Below are 25,749 nucleotides of genomic sequence, written 5' to 3'. Positions count from 1 at the left end.
ACGGCGAAAGGTGAAAGCAGCGTTTTTGGCGTCTCCTGACGGGACATTTTTTTTGCATCTTTATCGGCCATCGCATTTTCGTTTCATGGTCTATTTAACCGAGTGTAATAAGTAAAAAATCACTGACATAAGCAAGAGGCCCTTTGTGGGCAACATTTAGAGCTACTTATAATAAAGCTGCGCTGCACAAGTATAATCAATCAATAAGAAGCGTTTATTTAACGCCAAGAAATAATTTCATATTCCGTCGCTTCGACGAATGTATGTTGTTGTCTAGATCGTTGGTTAATAGAGGCTTGCCTGCGATTCAGCTTTCCTTGTTTGCAAATGTAATTGCACTCGTAATAGCGGGGTGAAACAAAACAGTGGTTTTAGATGTATGAACACCCATAAAGAGATTGGCTGAACAATGATATTTTTAGATTTAAAGCTTTCGTGACTGCAGGAATTCATCTTCTTGGTTCTTTCGGTAAAGTCACGTAGAATGGAAATAATAAAATAATAAAAATAAAACATAATAAAATAATTCTCACGACGTTTCGGCCACAACGCAAGCAGCCGTCCTCAGGTGAAGAATTCTTCACCTGAGGACGGCTGCTTGCCTGAGGACGGCTGCTTGCGTTGTGGCCGAAACGTCGTGAGATTTATTTTATTATGTTTTATTTTTATTATTTTATTATTTCCCTTCTACGTGACTTTACCGAAAGAACCAAGAAGAACAGTGATAATAAACGCGCCTCCGTGTTTGTGGATTGCGCTACGGTGTGTGAGGCAGTAGCATCTGAAACTAAATATCATTGTCATTATGCACAGTTCATTGACCTGAAGTAGAGAACAAAATACCCTAATATCTCACCATACGAATTGCAAGTCCCTTTTGCTTTGTAATAAAACAAATATTTGAATCGAGCGAGTGAAATAAAGGCCCGGAAACGGGGTACGACAATATTTTATTGGAATTTTCTTTCGGACAGCACATACCAGGGTTTGTTTCAGACACCACTGTGGCTATGACACGAAATCACCTATGAGTTAATGTAATGAAACTATGATATATTAAAAACATTTCATTACAATCCACTGCTGGATGAAGGCCTCCCCATGCCATGTGGATTGAGGTTGTTTAACCATGCTTCACCATGCTGGGCAATTTGGGTTTTGTGAAATGAGGCTCAGGGCGTTCAGATATAAGCTTGCTACTGGTGCCAATTGGGGTCAGAAATCGAACTCAGGTCGCTGGCTTCGCAGTTCAGTGCACGGACCACTGCACCACCGCTCCACCCTCAATTCAAGAATACTGAACATTAACCGCATGGCATTGTTGATCGTCGGACGTGAAAAAAACGGATGCGTGCACTGCGTCACCACTTAAAATATTAGCATTTTGGAATTTCCACGGGGAGAAGGGGGGCTGTTTGAAAGTAGAGATTTTAAATTTGATGCGCTTTCAAAACGGAGCTCTTTGCGTTGAAACATTTGAAGGGCACGCTCGTTTTTAAGTCAGCGTGCAGCTATGAAAGCTCTTGGCCAATAACCGTGCAAGGCGTGCGTGGATGCGATGGAGAAAAATAACGGACAGGTCTTTGAAAAATATAAATTGCAAGGCATGGCAAAGGAAAACCTGGAACACGTCGACGCATGAGGATGTACCGTCAGACACCTGCCGCTTATATTCAAACATGAAACGCTTTGTCAAAATAAGCTCTTCTCAAAACACACCCCATAAAGCATCGGCGTGTTATTTTCACTGGGATCAGTGAATATCGAAGCGCCCTTTGAAAGCCTCATATGTTGGAAGTTGGCTTTTTTTCATCAACATGGGTTATTTGCATTTCTTTTATGTACACGAATAGAGGACGTGGTGTGTGTGTGAGCAGCGGTAGTGTAGTGGTTAGCGCGCTGCGCTATGAACCTGGCGACCCGAGTTCGATTCCTGCTCACAGCAAGCACCAGTGACGATTATCTGAACCGATACTCGGCCTCCCCTAGGTCGACTCAGCCTCAAACGAGTACCTGGTGCGATGTGTAAACATCGCCACTGGGGAGACAAAGGCGGTCGGGCGTGGTGCTGGCCACCCCACCCCCTTGTGTACTTTTCCGGCCTTCATAGGTGCTCACTAACAGCACTTGCCCCAACAGTCTGTTAAGGCTATACGGGGGACCTTTTTTTCGGTTTGTTTTGTCACGCGTTGAGGCCCATAACAGACACACGGCAACGCACGCGTGCGGTCTGTTTTGTTGGTTGTGTGCGTTTTGTTGCGAGGTCCAGATTTTATACGACCCAAGCTATTGGCGAGTCGGGATTTGCCCCTTTTTCTAAGCACATTTGAATGTCCCTTTTCAAGCCGTTAGCGTAAATGAGAATCTGACTCATCATTCATTCATGAGAACAATTTGCACACGGGTATTAATGCATCATATATTTATAACGTTGCTGATGGAGTTCACGAAGGCCACCCATCGTTGAGGTTCTCTGAGGAACCGAATTCCAACAAATGTGACCAAATAACAGAAAAGGCCCTACTTGGATGATTTGTTTAATTACAATTTGTTATCGTATTTTTTCCCTCGTGGGAGGAAAACAAAGGTCTGGATAAAAGCCTACACATGAGGGGGAAACACTCAAACCCACACGAAACAGCTCATCAATAGATCTACTTGCTATACTATCCCCATTGTTCAGGGGTTACAAATAGTACGGTTAAGTTTCGAGTGTAAACACAGAGCGCAGTTCAAGCGATGCATGAAAGAATTCCAGTTGCCAGGTGGATGGATCGGAGAGATGGTGATGAGGTGTTGATTGAGCAACAGCTGTGAAATCTGGCAGGAGGAATGAAGGTTGCCGACATTACAAGGTCGTACTCATCACACACAAAGTGCTTGCCACAAATGAACCACAATACTTTGATGATCTCGTCAAGGAGTATAAACCATCACGCGAACTCCGGTCATCCTCGCAGCGGCTTTTGGCTTCGCCATCGAACAAAGACGGTCACCGCATCGCGCGCTTTCAGATGCGCTTCTGCGGCTGTCTGGAACGCAAATAACTGGAGCTATGCACTTTTACATCTAGATTGAAAACGTATTTCTTTAGAATTTATTTTTGTGTTTAGATTGTTGTCCTTCCACCACACCTCCGATTACCACGTTTGGCTACGTACGATGCGGAACAAGTTCAACATACGGTGTATATACGTAAATAAAACTTAACAACGTCTTGTTTTACCAGATAAGACTCACTGAGCTACACAGCTCTTTTTCAGAAGCGACCTGGCCACAAATGATCGCTCAAACAAGTAGCTTATCACGGGGAAATATATCGCAGCCAAATACTTTGAACGCAATGTTTCTAAATGTGGAGGGGAAAAAACCGGAGGACCCGGAGAAAAATCCACGGGACCACGTGGAGAGACGCGGCAAGTCCACCGCAGCGTCCCTACACACATTACCATTCTAGATTTGAAGCTTTCGTGACTGCAAGTATTCATATTCTTAGTTTTTTTCCGTAAAGTCACGTAGGTAAAAAAAATGAAACATTAATAAAAGTAAAAAAAAAATCACGACGTTTCGGAGGCAACGTGACTTTATCGAAAAAAACCCAAGAATATGACACATTACCATGGCCAACACTTTCATCAGCTCGACATCCCCTTGTTGGTGGTGGAGAGAGGCATGTGAGTGGCGTCGGGGGGGGGAGGGGAGTGGGCACCAGCACGCTCGTTTGTCCACGACTCCACCGCTCCACGTCCGTGTGTGCGATGCCCACCGCAGTGGTGCGAGAGGTGGGCGGCTGGGAGGCGCCCGTGTTGGCGCTGGGCGCGCTCGCCATCGTGCTCGTGGCCGCCGCCAACCTCTGGCAGTTGTGGCGCTCGGGGGCCTCCACGCCGCGGGCCGCCCCCTTCACCAACTTCGACTGGCGATACCTGGAGGCCAAGTACGGGCGCGCGTGGGCCTCCGGAGCTCAGAGAGTAAGGAGTGGGGGGGGGGGGAAGGTGGGGAGGGGGAGGTGGGGGGGGAAGTTGGGGGGGGGGGAGGTGGGGTATGGAAAGGTGGGGGGTGGGGGGGAAGTTGGGGGGGGAAGGTGGGGGGGAAGGTGGGGGGGAAGGTGGGGAGTGGGGGGTGGGGAGGAAGGTGGGGGGTGGGGGGGAAGGTGGGAGGTGGGGGGGGAAGGTGGGGGGGAAAGTGGGGTATGGAAAGGTGGGAGGTGGGGGGGAAGGTGGGGGGGGGAAGGTGGGGGGGAAGGTGGGGTATGGAAAGGTGGGGGGTGGGGGGGAAGGTGGGGGGGGGGGAGGTGGGGGGGGGAAGGTGGGGGGGGAAGGTGGGGGGGAAAGTGGGGTATGGAAAGGTGGGAGGTGGGGGGGAAGATGGGGGGGAGGTGGGGGGGAAGGTGGGGTATGGAAAGGTGGGGGGTGGGGGGGAAGGTGGGGGGGAAGGTGGGGTATGGAAAGGTGGGGGGTGGGGGTGGGGAGAACGGGGGGGGGGGGATGTGGGTTTGGGAAGGTGAGTTGGGGAGGGAGATGGAGGGCGGGGTGGAAGTGGGGAAACACCTCTGAGCAATGCTGTGTGTATTCTTGGTTCTTTCGGTAAAGTCACGTATTATTTTATTATTTCCCTTCTACGTGATTTTACCGAAAGAACCAAGAATATGAATCCCTGCAGTCACGAAAGCTTTAAATCAAAATTCAATGCTGTGTGGTTGTTTTTTTTATTTTACCATTCAATAAATGATCACCATTGAGCCATAACGTGCATCACTGCGAAAACCACACGCAGGAGATTCATCACCACGATAAATACGCAATGCACTGACAGGTTATTGTCACATTTTCACTACCATCGTTAAGAGCGTGGTCGAGAACTGTGCATTGCCATCATCATCGTTTTAATCATAAACTTACGTATCGTGGTTTTTAATCAATTATCGTCGTCATCATCAACATTCTTATTTGACCCACTCGTCCAAACAAACGGGCAGAATACAAATACACAACCAACGACCCGCCAATTTAAAGCATGCGGCTCGTGATGAATGAACGAAGCTGCGCTGATCCCCTCCCCGCGGTCTCCCACCGCGTCTTGCGCCATCAGTGCCACGCGGCCAAGCCGGCGCATCATTCCCGCGACCACGCGGTGCGGGTGGTGGACGGGGGACCGCCGTACATCCTGGACCCCGCCGCCGCCGAAGACGACGACGACGACGGCACGGACGTCGTCGGCGAGCTGAGCTCCACCGCCCTCGACAGCTCCTTGTCCCGCCGCGGCTCGCTCGGCCGCTACGGCTCCATGGGCCGCTCCTTCTCGGCCGAGTCGCTCAATTCGGTGTCGTCAATCGGCCAGGACTTCGGCTGCTCGGATGGCCCCGCGGCGCAGCTCGAGGTGTGCGTGGAGATGGAGGCCCGCGCGGGCCTCCTCGCCGTCACCCTGCTGCAGGGCAAGGAGCTTGGGGAGGCCGAGGGAGTCCCCGTGCACCGCTGCTTCGTGCAGCTCGGCCTGAGGCCCGGGAACCGCGTGGCGTGCACCTCCAAGGTGGGGGGCCCTCACCGGGACGTGGCCGGAGCCGGCCCAGGTTTTCTTCTTACCACCCGCCGTGGTTTTTTGTGAGCCGGGTTTCTCGACCTCGACTCTCTTGGCCCGCTGGACATAACCCAGCCTCATGGCTTTGGGCCACGACCATCGTGAGATGCTGTGATTTTGTAGGCTTGGGCTGAGATGCGGCGAGGAGATGGCAGAGCAGCTATGGATTTTGTTATTCCGTTTGTGGAGAGAAATATGTAAGCTTCATTCCATGTGTGGGGGTTTCCGCAGCTTCTCCAGTTTTCTCCTGAGGAATTGGCCAAACATCCCAACGCAGAAAAAAAAACTCGATGAACATTTTAGCCATAAATGCTATGTTTAAATTGATATCGCGTCATTCATGCCAACAGCAACCCACAACAGATGTAATATTAATACTAGCATAAGTACCCGGCGTTGCCCGGGTGAAAAATATATTTCTTAATAACCTTACATATATACACAGATGGGCTGCTACCCCTGCCCCCCCCCCCCCCAGCCACGATCTCCTGGGCCGCTGTGCAGTAATATGTACGGCCTATAGTGTGGTGGGGTGTCGAGGCCTAGTACCGTGCAGAGCCTCCGGCCTCGCCTAGATTGCCCACCCGGCTGAGGCTGGGTACCGGGGCCGTTACCCCCCCCCCCCCCCCCGCGCTACAATAATACTGTGTAATCGCTATAATTTTATTATCTACCGACCCTATAATAGTAATTGCACACATTGTGGTGGGGGGGGGAGTGAAGAGGACGTGAAACTTTGATGAATTTACCTCAGAGTCGCGTGTTAATGCGTGCGCATATTTTTAACGGGAATTAAAAATGGAGTCCACCCCGCAGCGAATGCGTCGTTACCCGTTGCCAGGGGCAACCGCCGTCCAATGAAACTGCGTATGGTCCGGCGACACACAGACACACACACAGACAGACAGACAGATTTGCGATTTTATATATATAGATTAAGACAACATCCAAATTCACAGCGACATAGCAAGATTCCCATGGGCCTTGGTGCAAGGTAATCAGAATCAGAAAGGGTTTTATTCGCCATGAAAGTTGGCACAGACAAGCAATTTACTTTGGCAGGAAGGTGCATACATTCAACATATAGGAATCTTAAATAAGTGGTGTACAAGTGTACAAGTCTAACTAATGAAACGGGTCCAACGGTGGCCGGCACCTGTGCGCCCAGCGCAATGGCCCAGGGTGGCACAGTCGACAGCTTGCTCTGCTCCTACGACACCGCACGAGGATCCGACCCCCGTGTGTGTGCCCGCGCGCGCGTGTGCAGGTTCACCACAGCGCCGCGTCCGTGCCGTTCGATGAGCGTCTCGTGATGCCGCTGGATGCGGCTGCTGCGGACGACACGACGCTCGCCTTCACCGCTCTCGGTCTGGACAACAACGGCCGCCAGTTGAGCATGGGGACCGCCGAGCTGAGGCTCGGAGACCTGGATCTCTCCGTGCGGCCCTTCAGCACCTGGCTCTACCTGCAGGACTCTAGCCAGGTGGACTGCGTCCCTAATGCCCACACGTGAACGATCAGTTCCGCAGCCAGATCGCTCTCACAAACGCGTAACTTAATCAACAGCATCTTCTTGGTTCTTTCGGTAAAGTCACGTAGAATGGAAATAATAAAATAATAAAAATGAAACATTTAATAATTCTCAAGGACGGCTGCTTGCGTTGTGGCCGAAACGTCTTGAGAATTATTTTATTATTGTTTTATTATTATTATTTTATTATTTCCATTCTACGTGACTTTACCGAAAGAACCAAGAAGATGAATCCCTGCAGTCACGAAAGCTTTAAATCGAAATTTAATCAACATCTGCAACTGCTCGACTTACGCGAGAGGGAATGTATTATTTAGCATCGATATATGTTCGCGCTGTACTGTCTAATTCTCGTGCGACGCAATTGTTTTTGTTGTTTTTCCGATTTCCCGGACGCAAGTGAATCAATGTGCGGTGACATAAACTAAGAGGCGTTATGTGAGCAAGGGTTGCACCGTGTGCGCGAAAACTGCACAGGTTTCTTTTTTTTAAATACACACGCGCGCGAAAAAGACAGGCAAGAGCATCGCTACTGAATTCTAATGTTGTTCTAAAAGGGATTGGAGGCTGATGACCCATCACACAAACACAGTCGAGAATATTGATTTATTTTATGTAATATTCTACAATTACCACATGACGCATATGGTTTTATTCAGATATTTTATTAGCTCCATTTGCTGTACGTTAATTTAATCTGTTTTGCCCTTGTCATTTTGGTGACCCCCAGTCACGCTTGCCACTGAGACTTCTAATCCTGGTCTCTTGAATTATCACCTGGTTAAACAAAATAGCACTTGAAAAATAATCGGTTTTACAGTCTCTGGCAATAAAACAGGTATTCATATTCTTGGTTCTTTCGGTAGTCACGTAGATAGCAAATCAAAAAATAAATTAAAATAAATTGAAAATAATCAAAGCCAAAAAAAACACAATAAAAAATAGTGAAATAAAATGTATTTTTTTGATAATTTTATTTGAGTATTTTTATTTGGTATTTTTGCTTTTATTATTTTATATTTTTTTCAAATTTGTAATTTTAATTGTATTTTATTATTGTTATTTTCTATCTCCGTGACTTTACCGAAAGAACCAAGAATATGAATTCCTGCAGTCATGAAAGTTTTAAGTCAAAATAAATTTTTTTTAAGATGTTCAAACACCAAATAGAAACATTTTGACAAGGAATCAAGTCTGCATTAACCACACGCGGTACTGGTGGTGAACATGCAAACAAACACACTCTGATAATAAATGCATTGTCTTTTAAACTAATTGGCCTACACCAGTCAGCCTTCTTTATGGCCTAGTCTCACCAGTGCCAGGCCAGAGAACGCCAGAAGGCGAACAGCACAAAGACAATTCCACTATCAGAGCATTCATAGCTCGTGAGTTAGCAACTACAAAATGGGACCTCTTTTGACAGTGTCAAAGTATGAAAAGTAACAATAGGTTTTACCCTTTCTGGCCAATATTGATATATTTTATTTGTCCGCATCCGAGCGAGCAGTTGCGCAACAAGACAATTAAAGAGCGCGTTTAGGATTTCAACGACCAAAAATCACTCAGCGGATTCCTCTGCTCGACGCAACTGGTTCATCAACCGCTCGTAACCGGTTGCAGATGTCCACGAATAAGCGTTTCAGTTGCATGCAACCAAGTTTGCGCACTGGAGGAAAAGGCAAATGAAAAAAAACTGAACAATACTTGTAAATGTTTGAGTTATTAAGTTTACAAGATAGTATGTGTAATCATACGAGTGATTGCGTGACATTCCAGGGACATGACTAAAGTGCTATAATAGCGCGTCTGACTGTAACGTCAAAATCTGTTCTTCTCATGAACATAACTTTAAACATTGTCAGCCTGGAACACAGCCTAGGTTACTCATCTACAAGCTGAGACACTGTGCGTGCTTTGGGATGTTGCTTCCTTGAAAGACGTAAAAACTAACAACACATTTGTTTTAGTGATTCGCTTACCGTTCCTATACTTTGCATTCCTATCGGTTGTTTTTCGTATTGTTTGTTGTTCTAACTTTCCAACCCTTCCCCTACTGGACATCGGTGAGAAAAATATAATAAAGAGCTTCATAGCTCATCGGATTTCTCCAGGATAATTATCAGCGAAACGTCGTACTACTCAAATTTTAAAATGCTGTTGATTCTCTCTACAGCACACCGGTGCTAAAGAAGTGAATTATTTTGTCCTTTGAAAAACGTGACACATTTTTTACTGTTTGGCCGTGTCGGGTGGTGGAGGGTTACGACACATTTATAAATAACGCGCTCTGACCCAAAAACCTATATTATGAATAATATTGGTCGCGAAAGCCTACGTGTTAATCTTCTTGGTTCTTTCGGTAAAGTCACGTAGAATGGAAATAATAAAATAATACAAATAAAACATAATAAAATAATTCTCACGACGTTTCGGCCACAACGCAAGCAGCCGTCCTCAGGTGAAGAACAGGTCTGTCGATAAGACAGAGTCTGAATGACAGACCTGTTCTTCACCTGAGGACGGCTGCTTGCGTTGTGGCCGAAACGTCGTGACAATTATTTTATTATGTTTTATTTTTATTATTTTATTACTTCCCTTCTACGTAACTTTACCGAAAGAACCAAGAAGATGAATCCCTGCAGTCACGAAAGCTTTAAATCGAAACCTACGTGTTCAATTAAACTTTCCCGACTGACGTTTACCCCCTTGTCATCGCCGACGTTCATTTTATTCAAGTTCATTTATTCAAGTTCATTGATTAGGTATAGCCCTGTGAGCCATTCGGCTCTTGAATCGGGTGCAACCGCAACAAACAAAAAACAAAAACATGAACAAAAAAACATCTTAAAGTGAATATGTGACTGAGTGCAAACAGAAAATCCAAGAAAAGACAGCAAAATATTGCAGAAAAAAACACCGTACACCAACGCTGTGTGCAAAAATCCCAGTGGGATGCAAGTCAAACAACAACAACAACAACAACCATAAGACAACTTAGATTAAGGCCATCAGTCTAACTCTGTACTACAACAAAAAACATGGCTAAACCAATACACTTTTCGAAATCACCAAAATAAAGCCATGAAAGCAACGAAAAAGCAATCATAGGAACGTGGGCGACGTCTGACTCCGCGGCGGTGCAGGCGGAGTGCTGCGGGGAGGTCCTCCTCTCGCTCAGCTACCTGCCCACGGCGGAGCGTCTCACGGTCGTGGTGGTCAAGGCAAAGGGCCTCGAGTGGCCCCAAGGCCGAGAGAGTGGCGGTGAGGCGTCGCTCTCTCCTACGTTCGCGATGCGTGCATCTGATCACGGACGTGTGCGATGTCTTTTGATTGCAATGTGTAACAATAACATGTTTTTGTTCCTGGGTAGTGTTATTTTCTAATTGCTTATGCCTCAAAAGTACAGAACATTGATATTATTCCCCCACAAACTTTGCTTTTGTGACCAGGACGCAAAAGCAAAGTTAATAATCCACTCTATTAATAACGCTGTGTAACACATTTATTAATGTTTTGTTCCTAGGTAGTAAGTGTTATTTCCTAATTGCCTATGCCTCAAAAGTACAGAAAATGGCTATTATTCTCCACAAACTTTGCTTTTGTGACTAGGACAGTGCTATTTTGAAACCTACCTATTTTCAATGACAAAACGTGTGCATTTGTGTCATTCCTTCACGTAAAGTCCCGGTCACAAAAGCAAAAAATCGTGTGACATAGTGTGTTATTATACGCTGATGGTGAGCGGCGGAGAGTGGTGCATGGCGCTTCTCTGCTCTCCTGCCTTCACTAACTCGCGCTGACCAGCGTGGCGCATGATGGGAAGGTGATGAGTGATGATGTTGTGCTGTTGGTAACCCCATCCATTCATCCACACGAACCCGTGTGCGCGTGTGCGTGTGTGTGTGCCACCTGGGAAGCGGTAGTGTGGTGGTTAACGCGCTGCGCTTACTGCCAACACCAGTGACGATAATCTAAACCGGTCCTGGGCCTCCCCTAGGTCGAGTCAGCCTCAAAATGAGTACCTGGCGCTGTGTGTACTGGGGAGACAAAGGGGGTCGGGCGTGGTGCTGGCCACCCACCCCCTCGTGTGCCGTTCCGGCCTTCTTAGGTGCTCACTAACATCGTTTGCCCCAAAAGTATGTCAAGGCTGTATGGGAGATATTTTTAAATTCTTTATATTAAGTTCACTTGATTGCTTGCGCGCTTACGACCGTGCAAATCTTTCGGTCGTTTTTTAACCCACTTCCCGTGATCCAATCGAGCTGACATTTTGCACACAAACTCGTTGTGCGTGACAATTTATTTTCGTGAAAAAAATTTCCATAACTTTACACTTTTTAGGAATTTTTTTAAATATTTAATTACCAATTGCTTAATGGTGGCAGGCAATCATTTTTTTTTCATATTTAATTAAAAATACCAATGTGATAAAAATGAAACTCTTACTCAAGAAAAACAGAAATGAATAATAAAATAAAACCGATGCCACGCATATAAAGGATTTATAGTGAAAAACTTTGTTTTTTACGGGTTAATTTTTTTATCTTGCGTCTGCCATCTGCCCTGCTGCACGCAGCCCCCTTCGTGAAGGTGTACCTGCTGCAGGGCGGCCGCAAGGTGAGTAAGAAGAAGACGGTGACCAAGAGAGACGAGAGGAATCCCGTCTACAACGATGCCATCATCTTCTCCGTGCCCGCCAGCACACTGCAGGCGAGCGAGCACTCTTCTGACGCTGACGGACGCGCATCCCCCGTCCTGCTTGACAGACTATTGCGTCGAGTGGTGTTTGCGAGCACCTATAAGGGCCAACGCAGCACACAAGGAGATGGGGCGGGGGAGGAAGGCACCACACGTTTGGGTATGGCCCTGGAAGACGATATCATAGGGCGATTTCTGGATTCACTTCTGCATTAGACCGGTCACTCAAAGCTATAAGCTGCTCATTCATGCACATCAAATATCTTTTCACATTGTTTGGAACCAGTCCATAGCGCTCTCTCTCTCTCTTATGTACGGCTGTATGTTGAACTTCTTTCGCACCGTACGTAGCCAACCGTGCGAATAGGAGGTGCGGTTGAATGAATAGCAACTGAAAGTCTGTGTCTGGATTAGTTCGCAGCCAGGAAACGGCTTGGGTCGATGGCTGCAGGTGATGTGTGGTGGAGTGCTCCGTTTACTCTCGATGCTTCCACAGTGGTTCACTGCGTGGTCGATGGTCTGGTCAGTGTGAACGCAATCACACGCAGGGCTATCTTTTGTCGAGCAATGGGTGTGCAAATTGGACAGCAGCATCAATGGTGGTGCTCTACGTAAGTAAACCAAACCAAGGCGTAGGGCCCAATTAGCTCAGGGTTGAGGGTCGGAGCTGGGTTTAATGACAAAAATAGTGGTGTATCAAATATCAGCTCCAATTCATACCGTGATAAACATATCAAGCGAATGCATTTTCTCTCATTCGCTCCAGCTCTATTTATATTTATCTCACTGCATTTCTATCGCTTGTCGATATCTCTTCTTTTGATTTAAAGCTGTCGTGCCTGCAGGGATCCATATTCTTGGACGGCTACTTGCGTTGTGGCCGAAACGTCGTGAGAATTATTTTATTATGTTTTATTTTTATTATTTTATTATTTCCTTCAACGTGACTATACCGAAATAACCAAGAAGATGAATTCCTGCAGTCACGAAAGCTTTAAATCGAGATTTCGGTTAAGTCACGTAGAAGGGAAACAATAAATAATAAAAATATAAAACAATAAAATTCTCTCTTCTGTCATCTCACTAGGATTTTCATTGCGTAGCATGAAGGTCATCGTCACGGCTTTTTGAACATTTTACCAACGTTTTTTTTCCCCCTCCATGCAGGACATCTCCCTGCGGGTGACGGTGGCTGACCACAGTGAAGGCACGAGAGCCGAGAACATCGGCCACGCGGTCATCGGCCCACAGAGCTCAGGGGTGGCACTCGCTCATTGGCAGCAGATGCTGGCCACGCTGCGCAGACCCGTGTCCATGTGGCACCCGTTGCGTAAATCCCACGCATGAGCCACAGCGCTCAGCCAGGGGACAGGGCGGCTCCAGCCACCACCCAACCACCCAAACACTCAGCGCCCACCGTCGTTCATACGCACGTCGGGAAGACGCGATCGCCAAGGGGAGATACCACCTGCAGCCAGAACGCTGAAACGACAGCGTCTCGCATCCCCCGAGAGACTCGCTGATGATTCGGGCGGTGTGGGTCGGGATGAGATTTGGACTGCTCGTCATCGGGCGCGAAGAGACGAGCGCATCGCAAGTAAATCGTTGCGGTCCCCTGCCCAACACCCGCGCGTTGCTCGGTGGGCTTTGCTCACGCCCGAGTGCAACGAAGCAGAGACTCACGAAACTCGCCATCAGCACTTTGTCCCTGGTAATAACTTAAGTCCAATGTGTTATTGCAAGGGTGTCTAGCCAGGAGTGAGCAATGATATTAGTTCGAACTTTCACGTTCTCGCTAATACGAGAAAATGACATAAAATACGACGGAATCCCAGCGGTAACTTTTCAACCTTTGTTTTTAAATTAAATTTTACTCCGAGATTACTTTTTTTATTGATTTTAAATACCGTCTCATCTCAGCTGATGTCTCAGTGATGTTATTCTACAAAGCCCATTGAAGATTTCAAGAATGTATTGTAACACAGACTTGGTTAAGTGTGACTGGAGATAAAATGTTCTGTAACAACACTACCTACGAAAATGTCCACTTTAAATGCGAGTTTAGGATTTATTCGTTAATTTGGTCACTACTTTATGGTTGATAACAGATGGCCCAGTTCTAATCCTATATAATTAACATTTGCTCATTTCCCCAGTTACCGTTTGTGCATCTTTCACTTTCTTCCATCAGTTACCCTGTGTGCATTACAATTTACCCCATTCCAAATCGTCCATTTACATTGCAGTGTACGTTTTAATCAGTCAACTTTGCTCACACTTCTATCAGAGAAGGAACAACAGGATACATGTTGCCTTCTCATACACACGGAGCATTCAAGAACGACAACTCTCACCACTACACCAAGGGGTTGTCCGGAGTCCACAAGGCAGAGGGCCTCACAGTTTGACGCCGCATACGAGCCACGTGACATAAAGAAATGTCCACTCATTAGCAAGCAAGAGGGCAAAAAGCAAGGCAATTATTTTACAGTTGCAACGAAGGGAATGATAACCTGAATTCCACGTATTCCCGAGGTGCTGTGATAAGCACGGGCGTGTGCTGCTCCACAACTCCTTTGGTGACATTCAATTACAGCAGCCCTAGTTTTTTTTATCACTTGTATGCATTAATCACAAACAAAGGGACAAAGAATAGTACAGTGGTTGGGCAGTGTGCACTCAGCGCATCGGGCACAACACGATTGGAAAGAAAACAATTCAAGTGGCAATACCCAAAGCCAAATGAAGTGCACGAGTGATAATTTAATCAAACAACATTTCATTAATTCTCTAATTGCCAAACACAAGCCATAATAGCAATGTGCAGGGTCTGCCTGCATTAGAGTATTCATGAGAACGTCCTCATTGTGTGTGTGAATAAAGCCATTATTTTAAAGAGGGGGCCTTTGCTGAGTACCATGGTCACATCATTGTTTTGGTTTCCAGTGGTTAAGATACATTTATCAGTCGCCTGCTAAACAGGGATTTAAAGCAGGGGCTGCAATGTGACACTGCTACACCTCTTGCACTGGCACATCTGAGCTCCAACGGCGTGGGGCTCTCGTTGTACGTATGTATATTGAACTTCTTTCGCACCGTACATAGCAATTCATGCTAATCGGAGGTGTGCGGGAAAGGACAACAAACGAGACATGAAAAGCAGTTCTAAAGAAAGGGTGGTTTTCCACTGGCCAAGAAAACGAACTCTGGCCTCACAGGACATCTGGATTAATCATTATGATCCAGACTCGCGACTCATTCATTACGTGTGATGACTTGGATCCTGCAGTGGGGAAAAAAACAACCTATAGCGCCTCCTGTAGATGCGATGGACAAGCTCGGCATGGCCCCAGCGTGGCTTGAATGTGGGAAAAAGAGGTGTACACCTTTGTTTTTGTAAGCAGGCAGTCCTTGCAAAAATGCACTATTGCGGTTAAACACAAGCTTTCAAATGGAATTTCTAATATGGACACAATTTTACTCTAACAACCCACATATGCTGAAACTGGTGTTTTATGTCAAACTGTAAATGGTAAAATGTTGTGCTGTTTAAAAAAAAAAAACAATACTGGTGCTTAATATGGTAGTTTCCTAATCGGTATTGTATTCAATACTAGACACTCAAAATATTCCAATGGAATACTACAGACGGTGCAGTCTATAACACCTGTTATGCATGGTGGTATCCCATCTTATCACAGTCCAGGTTCAAACCTGATTAGGTTCCAAGACTGGATGAAGCCGGGCACATCCTATGTGGTTTGGTCAAGGTATAAAATTGAACCAAAATAACTTTTCTACAAATGATCAAACGAGCTTTGTGCAATGCTCACAGTTAATTCAGAGCTAGTGATGGAAATTAGACTTTCCTATGGCACTGCCAATTCCGATATCCACTGGTGGTGTTTGTTTTACTGACCCTGGCGGAATCATGGGCTGGATTGGACCTGGCAAAGTTGGAAATTAACTACAGTTTTTTTTTATGAATGACAAAAATTTCGCAGTCTCTAGTTACAACAGTAGTCGCGTTACATGTCAGCTCCTTAATTATCAAATCCATACGTGAATGTTAAGAGGCAGAAAATATCAGCTAGGTAAACAAACTATTATGAGATAATATCCAGTTTTGATAAATTCTGGAGAATAAAATCTGCACTACAAGGTTTTGAATTTTGTAATGTAGATAACGCATTGAAAGTTGATACAGTAGTTATTTTGCTGTTATAGACACCTTTTACCTACTGAATGTCTTGTAATAATGTATGGTATAATGATGTATGGTAGATTATATAACATTTCCTTGATTTTTTTTGGAGAAATATATTTAACGATCCATATTTTATAAATAATGTACATTTAAATATTGTGTACGTAAAATCTCCTTTGGAAATATACCATATACACGATGCAGAGGTTTACAATGTTTTCATTTGTATGAATATATTCAACATCATTGATATCTATAACGCTCCCACAGTACTATCATTTACAGGTGTCCTGCAAATTTGTTCTGCATGAATGTCTGATGGTGTAAGCGATAAAGGCCATTAGCAGTGGAATGGTGGCTTCTGTCATGAGCTTTTCACCCAGTGCAGTTCGCGAGCAAATGTTTAGTTTAGTCTGCACCAATTTTGTTCAAAATTAAATACATCTGCCACCTCAAGACAGCAGCTTGCGTTGAGGCTGAAAATAATACATTCGTCCTTGGGCCAGACCAGATATGGGCACTACCCAAGGTGTCAAAACGTCATTGGTGCCATTTTATTTGTTACATCAACAGAAGTTAAATAGGACATGATAACCTTTCCAAATGAGAAGCTGTTTAATTTTTCTCGCAGGAAAACCTGTTTTTGCACCTCTCGCAATCACGCCTATTTTCCCGGACGTTACAAATAAAACATTCCAACACCTCTGCTTTTAATTAAGACAATAAATAATTTACAAAATGGATGTTTGTCCCCAAGGCATGTATTTCATACATATTCTTGCATTTATTCACGCTTGTTCTTCAGTTTCAGTGACTTAGTTAAGTCTGGAATAGATTGGCGCTATCTGTTTTCATTCTGTTTCTAGAAGCTTGTTTGCTCATGATCATTTACTGGTAGGTTAGGCAAGTACTGGTGGTTTTGTATTATTTCTGTTCAGTAAAGATATCTAAAGTGCTAACTTTACCCTCAATGTATTGTTAATGTACCTGTTAAGATTATTAGTTAAGGCCAGGGACTTAACTAATAATCTTAACAGGTGGCTCGCTATGGGAAAGGTCCGGCATGTTGCGAGTTCATATCCTGGTTGGGGGTTGACTCAGCCCATCATCTCTATGGGATCAATAAAATGAGTACCACTTTGTGGGGAAGTCAACAGTGGTTTTGTCCTTTGAATAGACTCGCCCCCCCCCCACACCCTGCCATAGGAATGTGGAATTTACATCGCTGGCTCAGGGCTGTAAACGGGAGATGAGCACCGCCTCAATTCTCAGCTGAGCAGGACATCGCTTTGATAATTGTTCAACGTCGCGATGTATACATCTCGTAGTATCACCACATCTATGGCTTGTCGAATTCAATAGAAGTTAGACCAGGTCAGTGCCCATCAGCTGGCCTTCAGGATGCTGTTTGTTCCTCCACGGTATCGTTGCGGTCAATGCGGAGTACACGCAGTGCCAGCCGCTGATCTCGGTCCGCGACAGGGGGACACAGAGGCACGTGCATGCCAGACCGGTAGGGGTTGCCACCTCTGAGGTCCGTAGAAATAAATCTGGGACGTAAGCACCACGGGCAGAGGAATGCCTCACAATTCCCAGAGGAGGGGAGAGCCACACAAAAAGGGCGCCGTTTTGACTGTGGCAATGTTACACAACTGGCAAAAAAAAAACTGGGACTTTTAGCGTTCCAGAAGACTTAAACAGATTTCCCTGGGCAGCGGTTAACCGGAACAAAAATAATGTTCCTGGGAAAACCAGGGCAGGTGGCAACCCTTGGTGACCGGCTAGACTCCTTGACTTCACTCTCAAATTACGTCTGGGACCCCCGTCAGAAAGGGCTCCTCTCGTCCAAGGAGGGCGGCAAGTGACCGTGAGTGATAAAAACAATAAACGCATCAATTCAAAACCCGGCGTGGATCTGCTTGGGCTGTCCCGTGAATTTCCGGTCCGGGAAGTGTGGGGGAGCCCAGGGCCACGTGGCCCCGGTGGTGGCCTGGAGACGGCGTGAGTCCTCGATAGGTCCATGCAGAGCTTGGGGAAGACGGTGATGATAATGGTGGGGTAGCAGCCGGGGGGGGGGGGTGCGACCACTTCCCTCCCAGGCAAGAAACAAGCATATCCCGGGCGCTAGCCAGCTCCGTTTTGTTTCGAACAAAAAAATATCCAAGCTACGTGGATACAATTGCACTCTCATAGGTGGGGATTTCGTTGATCGAGTCTTGCCTGAAGTTTCGTCGCCGCAGCACCGACAGTTGGGTTTACGACTAAAGTCGTGCACGCTATTTGTGTTTTCTCGGCTGTACACCAAAGAGGAGGTTTCCAAAGAAGAGGTTGCCAGCAATGAAAATAATGATGCTGCAGCCCGGTACGAAGCTGCTGTGAATCAGTCATACAATCAGCTGTTCCTCTTCATCAGGATGGAGCTTTTTGGCAATCCTCAAGTGATGACGATGACTGATCTCACTTTTAGACTGGTTGGTTCAATGAACTCCCTAGGCATTGTCCAAGTCAAGGAATCAACAAAAAAGCACATAATGCGAAAGCTGGAGAGTGCATTTGCTGGAGCCTTGCACATCTTCCCTGATGGGAAAGGAAAACTCCTCCTCTATCCAGATAACCTGTCCATTAGGGAACTTGGCAAATAAAATCAGTCTCTCAAAAGGGAGCCGCGGACCCTGAAAAGTGTTGGTGCTCAAGATGTTATAGCCAAAGCAGCCATTACATTGAGAGAGGACAGGCAAACCTGTTCAGCCCCATGATCCTGGTGGCTGAAAGCAGGAAGGTGAATATGAAGGATGTGCTTGCCCACCCACTGGGCCCACTGCCATGGGCACTGCAGCATGCTGATGGGTCCCTACGAAAAACAAACAAGGCTGCACTTGCCAGAGAGCTTGAAAAGAATGTGTCTCCTGCAGAAGACATCCCAACCCCATCTACTTCCATCATTGATGGGATGAGCCTGGTCCAAAAATTAATGGCAACAACAAAACCTTTGCACAAGTGGCAGAGTCAGCCCTGACCCAGGTCCTCCACGAGGGGGCACAGAGTGAGAGGATTGATGTTGTTTTTGATGTCTACCGACAGACTTCGATCAAAGATGCTGAACGACTGAACCGGGGTGCAGACACCACTCTCCAGGACAAGAACCTTGCAGGGGGACACCACGTCCAGCAGTGGAGGAAATTCCTGTGCAGTCCCTCCAACAAGACCAGTCTCATCATGTTTCTGGTGGAAGAGTGGAAACTCCCACGATACAGAGAGATGCTGCATGGCAAGGTGTTGTACATGACCTGTGAGGAAACCTGCTATAAGTTGACAGAAGATGATGTGTGAGGAAGTAGCAGAGCTGCACTCCACGCATGAAGAAGCTGACACCCGTCTGCTCCTGCATGCATTGCATGCGGCAAATGTGGACTCAAAGGCAGTTATCATCACAGCTGAGGACACCGATGTCATGGTGCTTTGTCTTGGCTTCCAGAAGGACATCACCTGTCCCATCTACCAGAAGTGTGGGACACAGAACCGCACGCGGTTTGTCGATATCAGCAAACTGGCAAGGTCACTTGGAGACAGCATCTGTGACAGCCGAATTGGCTTACACGCATTCAAAGGCTGCAACACTGTCGGTGCATTCGCCGGTCGAGGGAAGCTGAATGCCCTGAAGATGATGAGAATGGACACTTCCTGCTAAGAAACTTTTAGTCGACTGGGGCAGTCATGGAATGTGAGTGATGAGCTGTTCCAGAAAATTGAGCAGCTCACCTGGCGCATGTGAAGTACCGGTGAAGACGCTGGACACCCAGGTTGAGGCACACGTATATTTATTTCAGCTTGTCGGTACAGGACAACACTAGAGGGGGTAGCGGCCCCCTCACCCGGATAACTGGGGATACCCCCTAGCTAATCTCACCTATCCCCAAGTCCTCCTCTAACGGGCTAGGGGAGGCTAACTGGCCCGACACTGGTGAGTCGGGCTACGGTCTCCGGAGTCCCAGGGTCTAACCCTGGTTCACGGAACCACGCCTCTGGCTCGATCCTCTGCAGCCCTGACAAGGGCGGCGTCGAGGGGAGTCCAGGGCTCTAGCTAGAGGATCTTCACTCTTCCTCCTTCGTTCCCAGACTGAGCCCCGAGCTCTCTCTGTCCTCCCCCTTTATACCCCTCACCAGGATCCCAACCCCCCAGGCTGCCTGACGCGGACGTCGTTGCGGGCACCCCCCCCCCCCGTGTACTCCCGTAACTCCGCCCACTGTGTTTGTTACCCATTGGATCGTATGCACTTACAGCCCTCCCGTAACAGCCCTACATCACCCCCCCCATTACAGCTCGCAGCCGTCCCGGCTGCAACAATTCCAAATAAAGGAACATTTACCCCTCGACCCCGTGTGTGCCTCATTTTTTTCAACAAAATGCAAATTGAAGAACAACAACAAGAACAACAACCATACCCCCGAAAGGAATGTCCGACGCACCCCCCCCCCCGCATAAATACGAAATCCGTAAAAGCACGTATATACAACTAGCCAGGAACTCCCCCCAGCACACACAGCACACCCACGACACACACGCACCCACAACACACACACCGCGCCCACACAACACAACACACACAGTGTGCAAGGAGCACACCACCGACGCAGCATACAGTAACCATGACACGTGAAGGAAAATAAATAAAAAAAGTTTTTTTTTTTTTTTTTTTTCTTCCTGCTGTATATTATAAGAGTCTGCGCATTTTAGCGCGCGTCCTTGCCGCAGGCCCGTCACACGGGGCAACCCCGGACGGCGGACCATCCGGTGGCGGCTGTCCCATTCGAGGTGAGGTCGCGATTGAAGTCGCGCGACTGTCGGCATCACCTGTGTGGGTTCCAGGGCGTGAGCCCGTCATTCCCGGTGCACCTGTGGGTGGGACAGCCGGCAACACATCAGGCGAGAGCAGCGACGGACCCTCCGAGTCGGTCGACCCCCCACATGCTTGGCCTCGCGTGCGTGGCGTGGGCCCCCGCACCGCAACAAACGGCTTCAGCCTAGAGGGGTGTACAAACCACCGGCGCCTCCCCCATTGGATTCGAACGCACTGAGGCCTCAAAACCTCAACAACCTCGACGGGGCCCCGCCACGGGCGTACGAGTTTAGAGGAGGTCGCGAGTGGTACCTGGGGACAGTGCAGCCATGCCCTGTCCCCCGGCTTCCACTGCAGCACGTGCGCGCGAGCCAGTCTGAGGCGCTCGTTCGCCTTCTGACGCCTGTCAGAATTTAGCCTCGCCGCATCCCGCGCCTCAGTCAGTTTGTCAAGGTTAAATTTAACGTGATCGTCCAATTTAGATTTGCCCAGCGGCACGGGGATCTGCAGCTGTGCCCGAACAGGTGGGTCGGGTTCGCGGCCATACATAAGAAAGAAAGGTGAAAACCCCGTCGCAGCATGGGGAGCCAATCTGTATGCCGCTAGAACCCCTTGAATTTGTAAGTCCCAATCAGCCTGTGAGTCCGAAACTTGCTGCGACAACATAGACGTGATGGTGCGATGCAGACGCTCGACCATCCCGTCCGTTTGCGGGTGATAGGGAGAGGTTCGAATTTTTTCCGTTCCTAGGAGATCACAGACTTGTTTTAGGAGTTTCCCCGAAAAATTTCTACCCTGGTCGGTCAACAACCGCTCCGGGGCACCTTTGTCCATGACATAACCTTGGACAAAGGCGTCGACGATGGCTGCTGCCGACTGATTCGCCAGGGGCCAGGCCATAGGCCAGCGTGTAAAATATTCGACCCCAGTAAGCAAATATTTATTTCCCCTGGAGGTGGCGGGGAATGGCCCCAGAATGTCCAGTGCGACCAGTTCATTTATTCTGGAGACCTGGATGGATTGCAAGGGCGGGTTCGACTCCCGTGCCGGTGGTTTGCGCTGCGCACACTGAGGGCATGCCGCCAACAGATCAGCGACATCCCTTGTCATACCCGGCCAAAAAAAATTCAGCTGGAGCAAGGCGAGTGTTTTCTGGGTACCTAGGTGGAGGAGGCGCTCATGAGCAGCCCACACCACCTTACCCCGTAGGCCAGAAGGGACCACCAGCCGGTGACGCTGGGATTTCCCGTCCCAATGCATAAGCAAGCCCGCATGGGTTTCCCATGCGTCGGCATGACCCGTCACACGCCCCCTCTCCCCGGCGCGACGACGCAACGCGAGGAGGGAGGCATCCTCCAACTGGAGGCGCCCCCATTCATCAACGGGCAATCCAAGCAGGGAATCTCTCCCCTGTTCGGCGATATCAATGGGGACCACCGTTTCATCGTCGGCGGCCGCCGCCAGGACCGGAACCATCATGTCCCCTACTGGCTTGCAACGCCCCGACCCCAGGAGGCATGCGCATTCGGAGGCGGTTGGCATCCGCGACAGAGCGTCAGCGTTGGTGTGGCGAACGCCCTTACGATAAGTGGTTTCAAAACTGAAATCCTGGAGGACCTCCAACCATCGGGACAATTGTCCCGATGGCTGTTGAACCTTCAGGGCGTACTGCAGTGCCGCATGATCTGTGCGGACGGTGAAATGCCGACCGTACAGATATGGGCGATACTGTTGGATGAAATAGACGATTGCCAACAGTTCCCTACGGGTGACACAATATCTTTGCTCCGTTGGAGACAACACCCGACTGCCGTACGCGACCACCCGTTCCACGCCGTCAACCACCTGGGAAAGCACGCCTCCAATACCTGTGTTGCTCGCGTCGGTGTCGAGCAAAAACGGCCTCGAAAAATCTGGGTAAATCAAGGGAGGAGCCTTCACCAGCGCGTCCCGAAGGGAGCAGAAAGCGGCTTCCTCATCCTGACCCCAGTGGAACCGGACCCCTTTAGATGTTAACGCGTGTAGGGGTTTTGCAATCGTTGCAAAATTAGCGACGAAGCGTCGGTAATATGATGCGAAGCCAATAAAACTCCTGACCTCTCCCACCGTGGTGGGAGTCGGCCAGGAGCTGACACACTGCGTTTTGGCGGGATCGGTAGCAATACCCGAGCGCCCTACGATGTGCCCCAGATAACGCACCGACTCGCGTAACAAATGGCATTTCTGGGGCTTAAATTTCAAATTAGCAGCCCGCATCTTTAGGAAAACCGCCCGCAACCTCTGGAGATGTTCGTCAAAAGTTTTACCAAAGACAATAACGTCATCCAAATAAATCAGGCACGACTCCCATTGCAATCCAGCCAAAACCAATTCCATCAATCGCTGGAAAGTTGCCGGCGCTGAGTGTAAGCCCATCGGCAACCGGTTGAATTGGAACAGGCCGTGCGGTGTACGGAAAGCAGTTTTAGGCTTAGAATCATCGTCCAGAGGAAGCTGCCAGAATCCCGAAAGTAAATCTAGTGTGGAGAAGAATCGCGCTCCCGCCAAGGCGTCCAGCGATTCGTCCATCCGTGGGAGCGGGTATGCGTCGGCAACCGAAATTTTATTAAGGCGCCGAAAATCCACGCAAAACCGCAACGAGCCGTCCTGTTTTTTAACCAGGACGATCGGCGCTCCCCAAGGGCTGGTGGAGGGAGAAATGATGTCGGCGGCTAACATGTCATCAACAGCCGATTTGACATGGTCCTTTTCGGCGGGACTTAACCGAAACGGATTTTGGCGAATTGGCGGGCTGTCACCCGTGTCAATATGGTGACGCAGCAGGTGAGTGCAACCCAAATCATATTTATCTCGACTGAAAACGTCGGAAAATTCCCTCAGTAGCGTTCTAAGCTGTTGGCGCTCTGAATTTGTCAGGTCCGTCGATCCCGCACAAAGCGCGTCGATCCACCCTTCATCGCTGTCTGAATGTGGGAGCATCCGGGAAGCAGTGCCAACGTGGTTCGCGACAGGTTCCTCGCAGGGCACTGGCGTCGCGTGAGCGAGCACCGTCCCTTGAGGAACCACCACCGTCTGCGATCCCACATTGAGGACCGCGATGAAAGGGTCCCCGTCCCCTCTTACGACGGTCTGGGCCGGAATCAAATGAGGCCCATTAACCCCGGCCCTAGACGGTCCCAGCAAAACACCCTGATCCCCTATGCCCTTAGCGAAGGGCTTACGAAGTTTCAGAGGCACTAGCATTTGAGCTCCCGGCGGCACACGAACAGTTTTAACGACGAACGCCGGTACCGTCGCGAACGCCGACCGAGCCGCCGCAGGGGATGGCAGGAACGCCATGCGCCGCCCCGATGGAAGCTCAATGCATCCTTGGTCGATCAAAATACGAATGGGCATTTTACCTAAGAAATCCGTCCCCAGCAGGCACGGAACCGCCAGCGAGGAGGAAACGAAAATCGGCCCCGACAATTTGATGTCCCCAATAGAAATTTGCGCTCGAATCTGTCCCATGATGCCGAGAGAGCCCCCGTTAGCGGCATAGAATGGGACGTTAACCGGCAGTAAAGGCCGGCTTTGTACGGGCAGAATATTGTAAATTAATTCCGAAATGATTGTCGCCGATGCCCCCGTATCGACCAAGATGCGTACTTCTACCCCGTCAATGTGTCCGACCACGGCCGACGACCCTGACGACGCGGCTACCACGCGATGGGCCAACACGGACCACTGTTTGGGCTCGATTTGAGTCCCCGCAGTGATCCGCGTTGGCCCCTCGCAACGCGACATCGGCCCCCCGTTTGTTGTGGTGCGAGAGCGTGCAACGGGTAGGTGCTTTGGCCAAACATGTGTGGTGCCGCGACTCGCCGGGTCATGTTGCTGGAGCTTGGGAGGAGGAGGCCCGGCGTCCCGTCGAGGCGTCGTCCCGCGCTGTCGAGGAGAGCGGCACCCCGAGGCGACGTGGCCCCGGACGCCGCAGTTGAAACACCGCGGGAGCCCCGGTGGAGACGACGGGCGGTTGAAACGGCTTGACCCGTCCCGGGCCGACCGTACTTCTTGCGCCTGTTGCCGTCGATGGTCGACGGCGAAGAGCTCCTCCGTCGGAAGGGTGGCTGCAGCCACCGCACGCCCTGCCGATGCCCTGCTGGCTTTCCGCCGCAGGGACAGAAGGTTGGCGTGAAGGAGGCGCGCCGCCTGAAGAGAGGTCATCTCGGCGTCCTCCTGTGCGACGACAGCGATGTCCAGGTCGTCTGCCAGGAGGAGTATTTTCTCCGTGACCATCGCGTCCACGCCATCGTCGTCCATACGGGGAAAAGCCGTCTTAGCCAGCGCTAGGAGGCTCGTCCTGTATGCCAGGGGCGACTCCTTCTCACCCCGCTTGCGCTCGTAGAACTGCTCTCTGCATTCCGCTGAAGGTCCATAGACCCCGGCCAGCAGTTGTAGTGCCTTCGGCAGAGTAGACCGCTTCTCTTTCGGCGCCGATGTGAGGGCGGCGAGCGCGTCTGCGTCGAGGAGCGCCGGCAGCGCGCAGAGGGCTTCATCGTCGGACCACCTTGCCATTTCTTGGTGGGCGATGAAGCGTCGCTGGAAGCCGCCCCAGTCGCCCTCTGCACCAACAAATTCTTTCAGCGGAGGCAGCCGTTGTTGCAGCGCAGCGTTCGCCTTGGAAGTCTGTAGGCTGCTATCCCCGGGACTCGGCTGTGCGTCGGCGCGAATGGCAGATGGAATCGCCTGTCGCGGATGTGATGACGCTCCCTCCGCTGGAGATGACGCAGCTGTCCCAGCGAGAGCGGTGTCGGACCCAAGGTTGAGCCCGGCCACGCCCTCCGCAGCTGCCGTAACGATGGCGGGAAATTCAAAGTTGGAGTCTTCAGAAATGGCGGGAAGGCGCTCAGGTCGAC

At 49.1% G+C, this 25,749-nt stretch overlaps 1 protein-coding gene across 1 annotated transcript; it reads left to right on the top strand.

Moving 5' to 3' along the window:
* Positions 1-3,745: 3,745 nt before the first annotated feature.
* SYT12 (synaptotagmin 12) lies at positions 3,746-16,214 on the top strand. Its single transcript, XM_078596842.1, has 6 exons — positions 3,746-3,968; positions 5,089-5,526; positions 6,842-7,066; positions 10,258-10,369; positions 11,685-11,818; positions 12,974-16,214. The coding sequence occupies exons 1-6, from the start codon at positions 3,759-3,761 to the stop codon at positions 13,151-13,153; spliced, it is 1,299 nt and encodes a 432-aa protein (XP_078452968.1). The 5' UTR covers positions 3,746-3,758; the 3' UTR covers positions 13,154-16,214.
* Positions 16,215-25,749: the final 9,535 nt, after the last annotated feature.

Source organism: Lampetra planeri, chromosome 8, assembly GCF_965212315.1.
Source record: "Lampetra planeri chromosome 8, kcLamPlan1.2.h2, whole genome shotgun sequence".
Classification (NCBI taxonomy): Eukaryota; Metazoa; Chordata; class Hyperoartia; order Petromyzontiformes; family Petromyzontidae; genus Lampetra; species Lampetra planeri.
This window is presented reverse-complemented; position numbering and strand designations above follow the sequence as displayed.

Excerpts from the sequence above, each read along its gene's own strand:
- SYT12 (XM_078596842.1), top strand. The coding sequence starts at position 3,759 with ATGCCCACCGCAGTGGTGCGAGAGGTGGGCGGCTGGGAGGCGCCCGTG. Across the intron at positions 5,527-6,841 it reads GCGTGGCGTGCACCTCCAAG|GTTCACCACAGCGCCGCGTC; the intron begins GTGGGGGGCCCT and ends GCGCGTGTGCAG. Across the intron at positions 10,370-11,684 it reads CCAAGGCCGAGAGAGTGGCG|CCCCCTTCGTGAAGGTGTAC; the intron begins GTGAGGCGTCGC and ends TGCTGCACGCAG.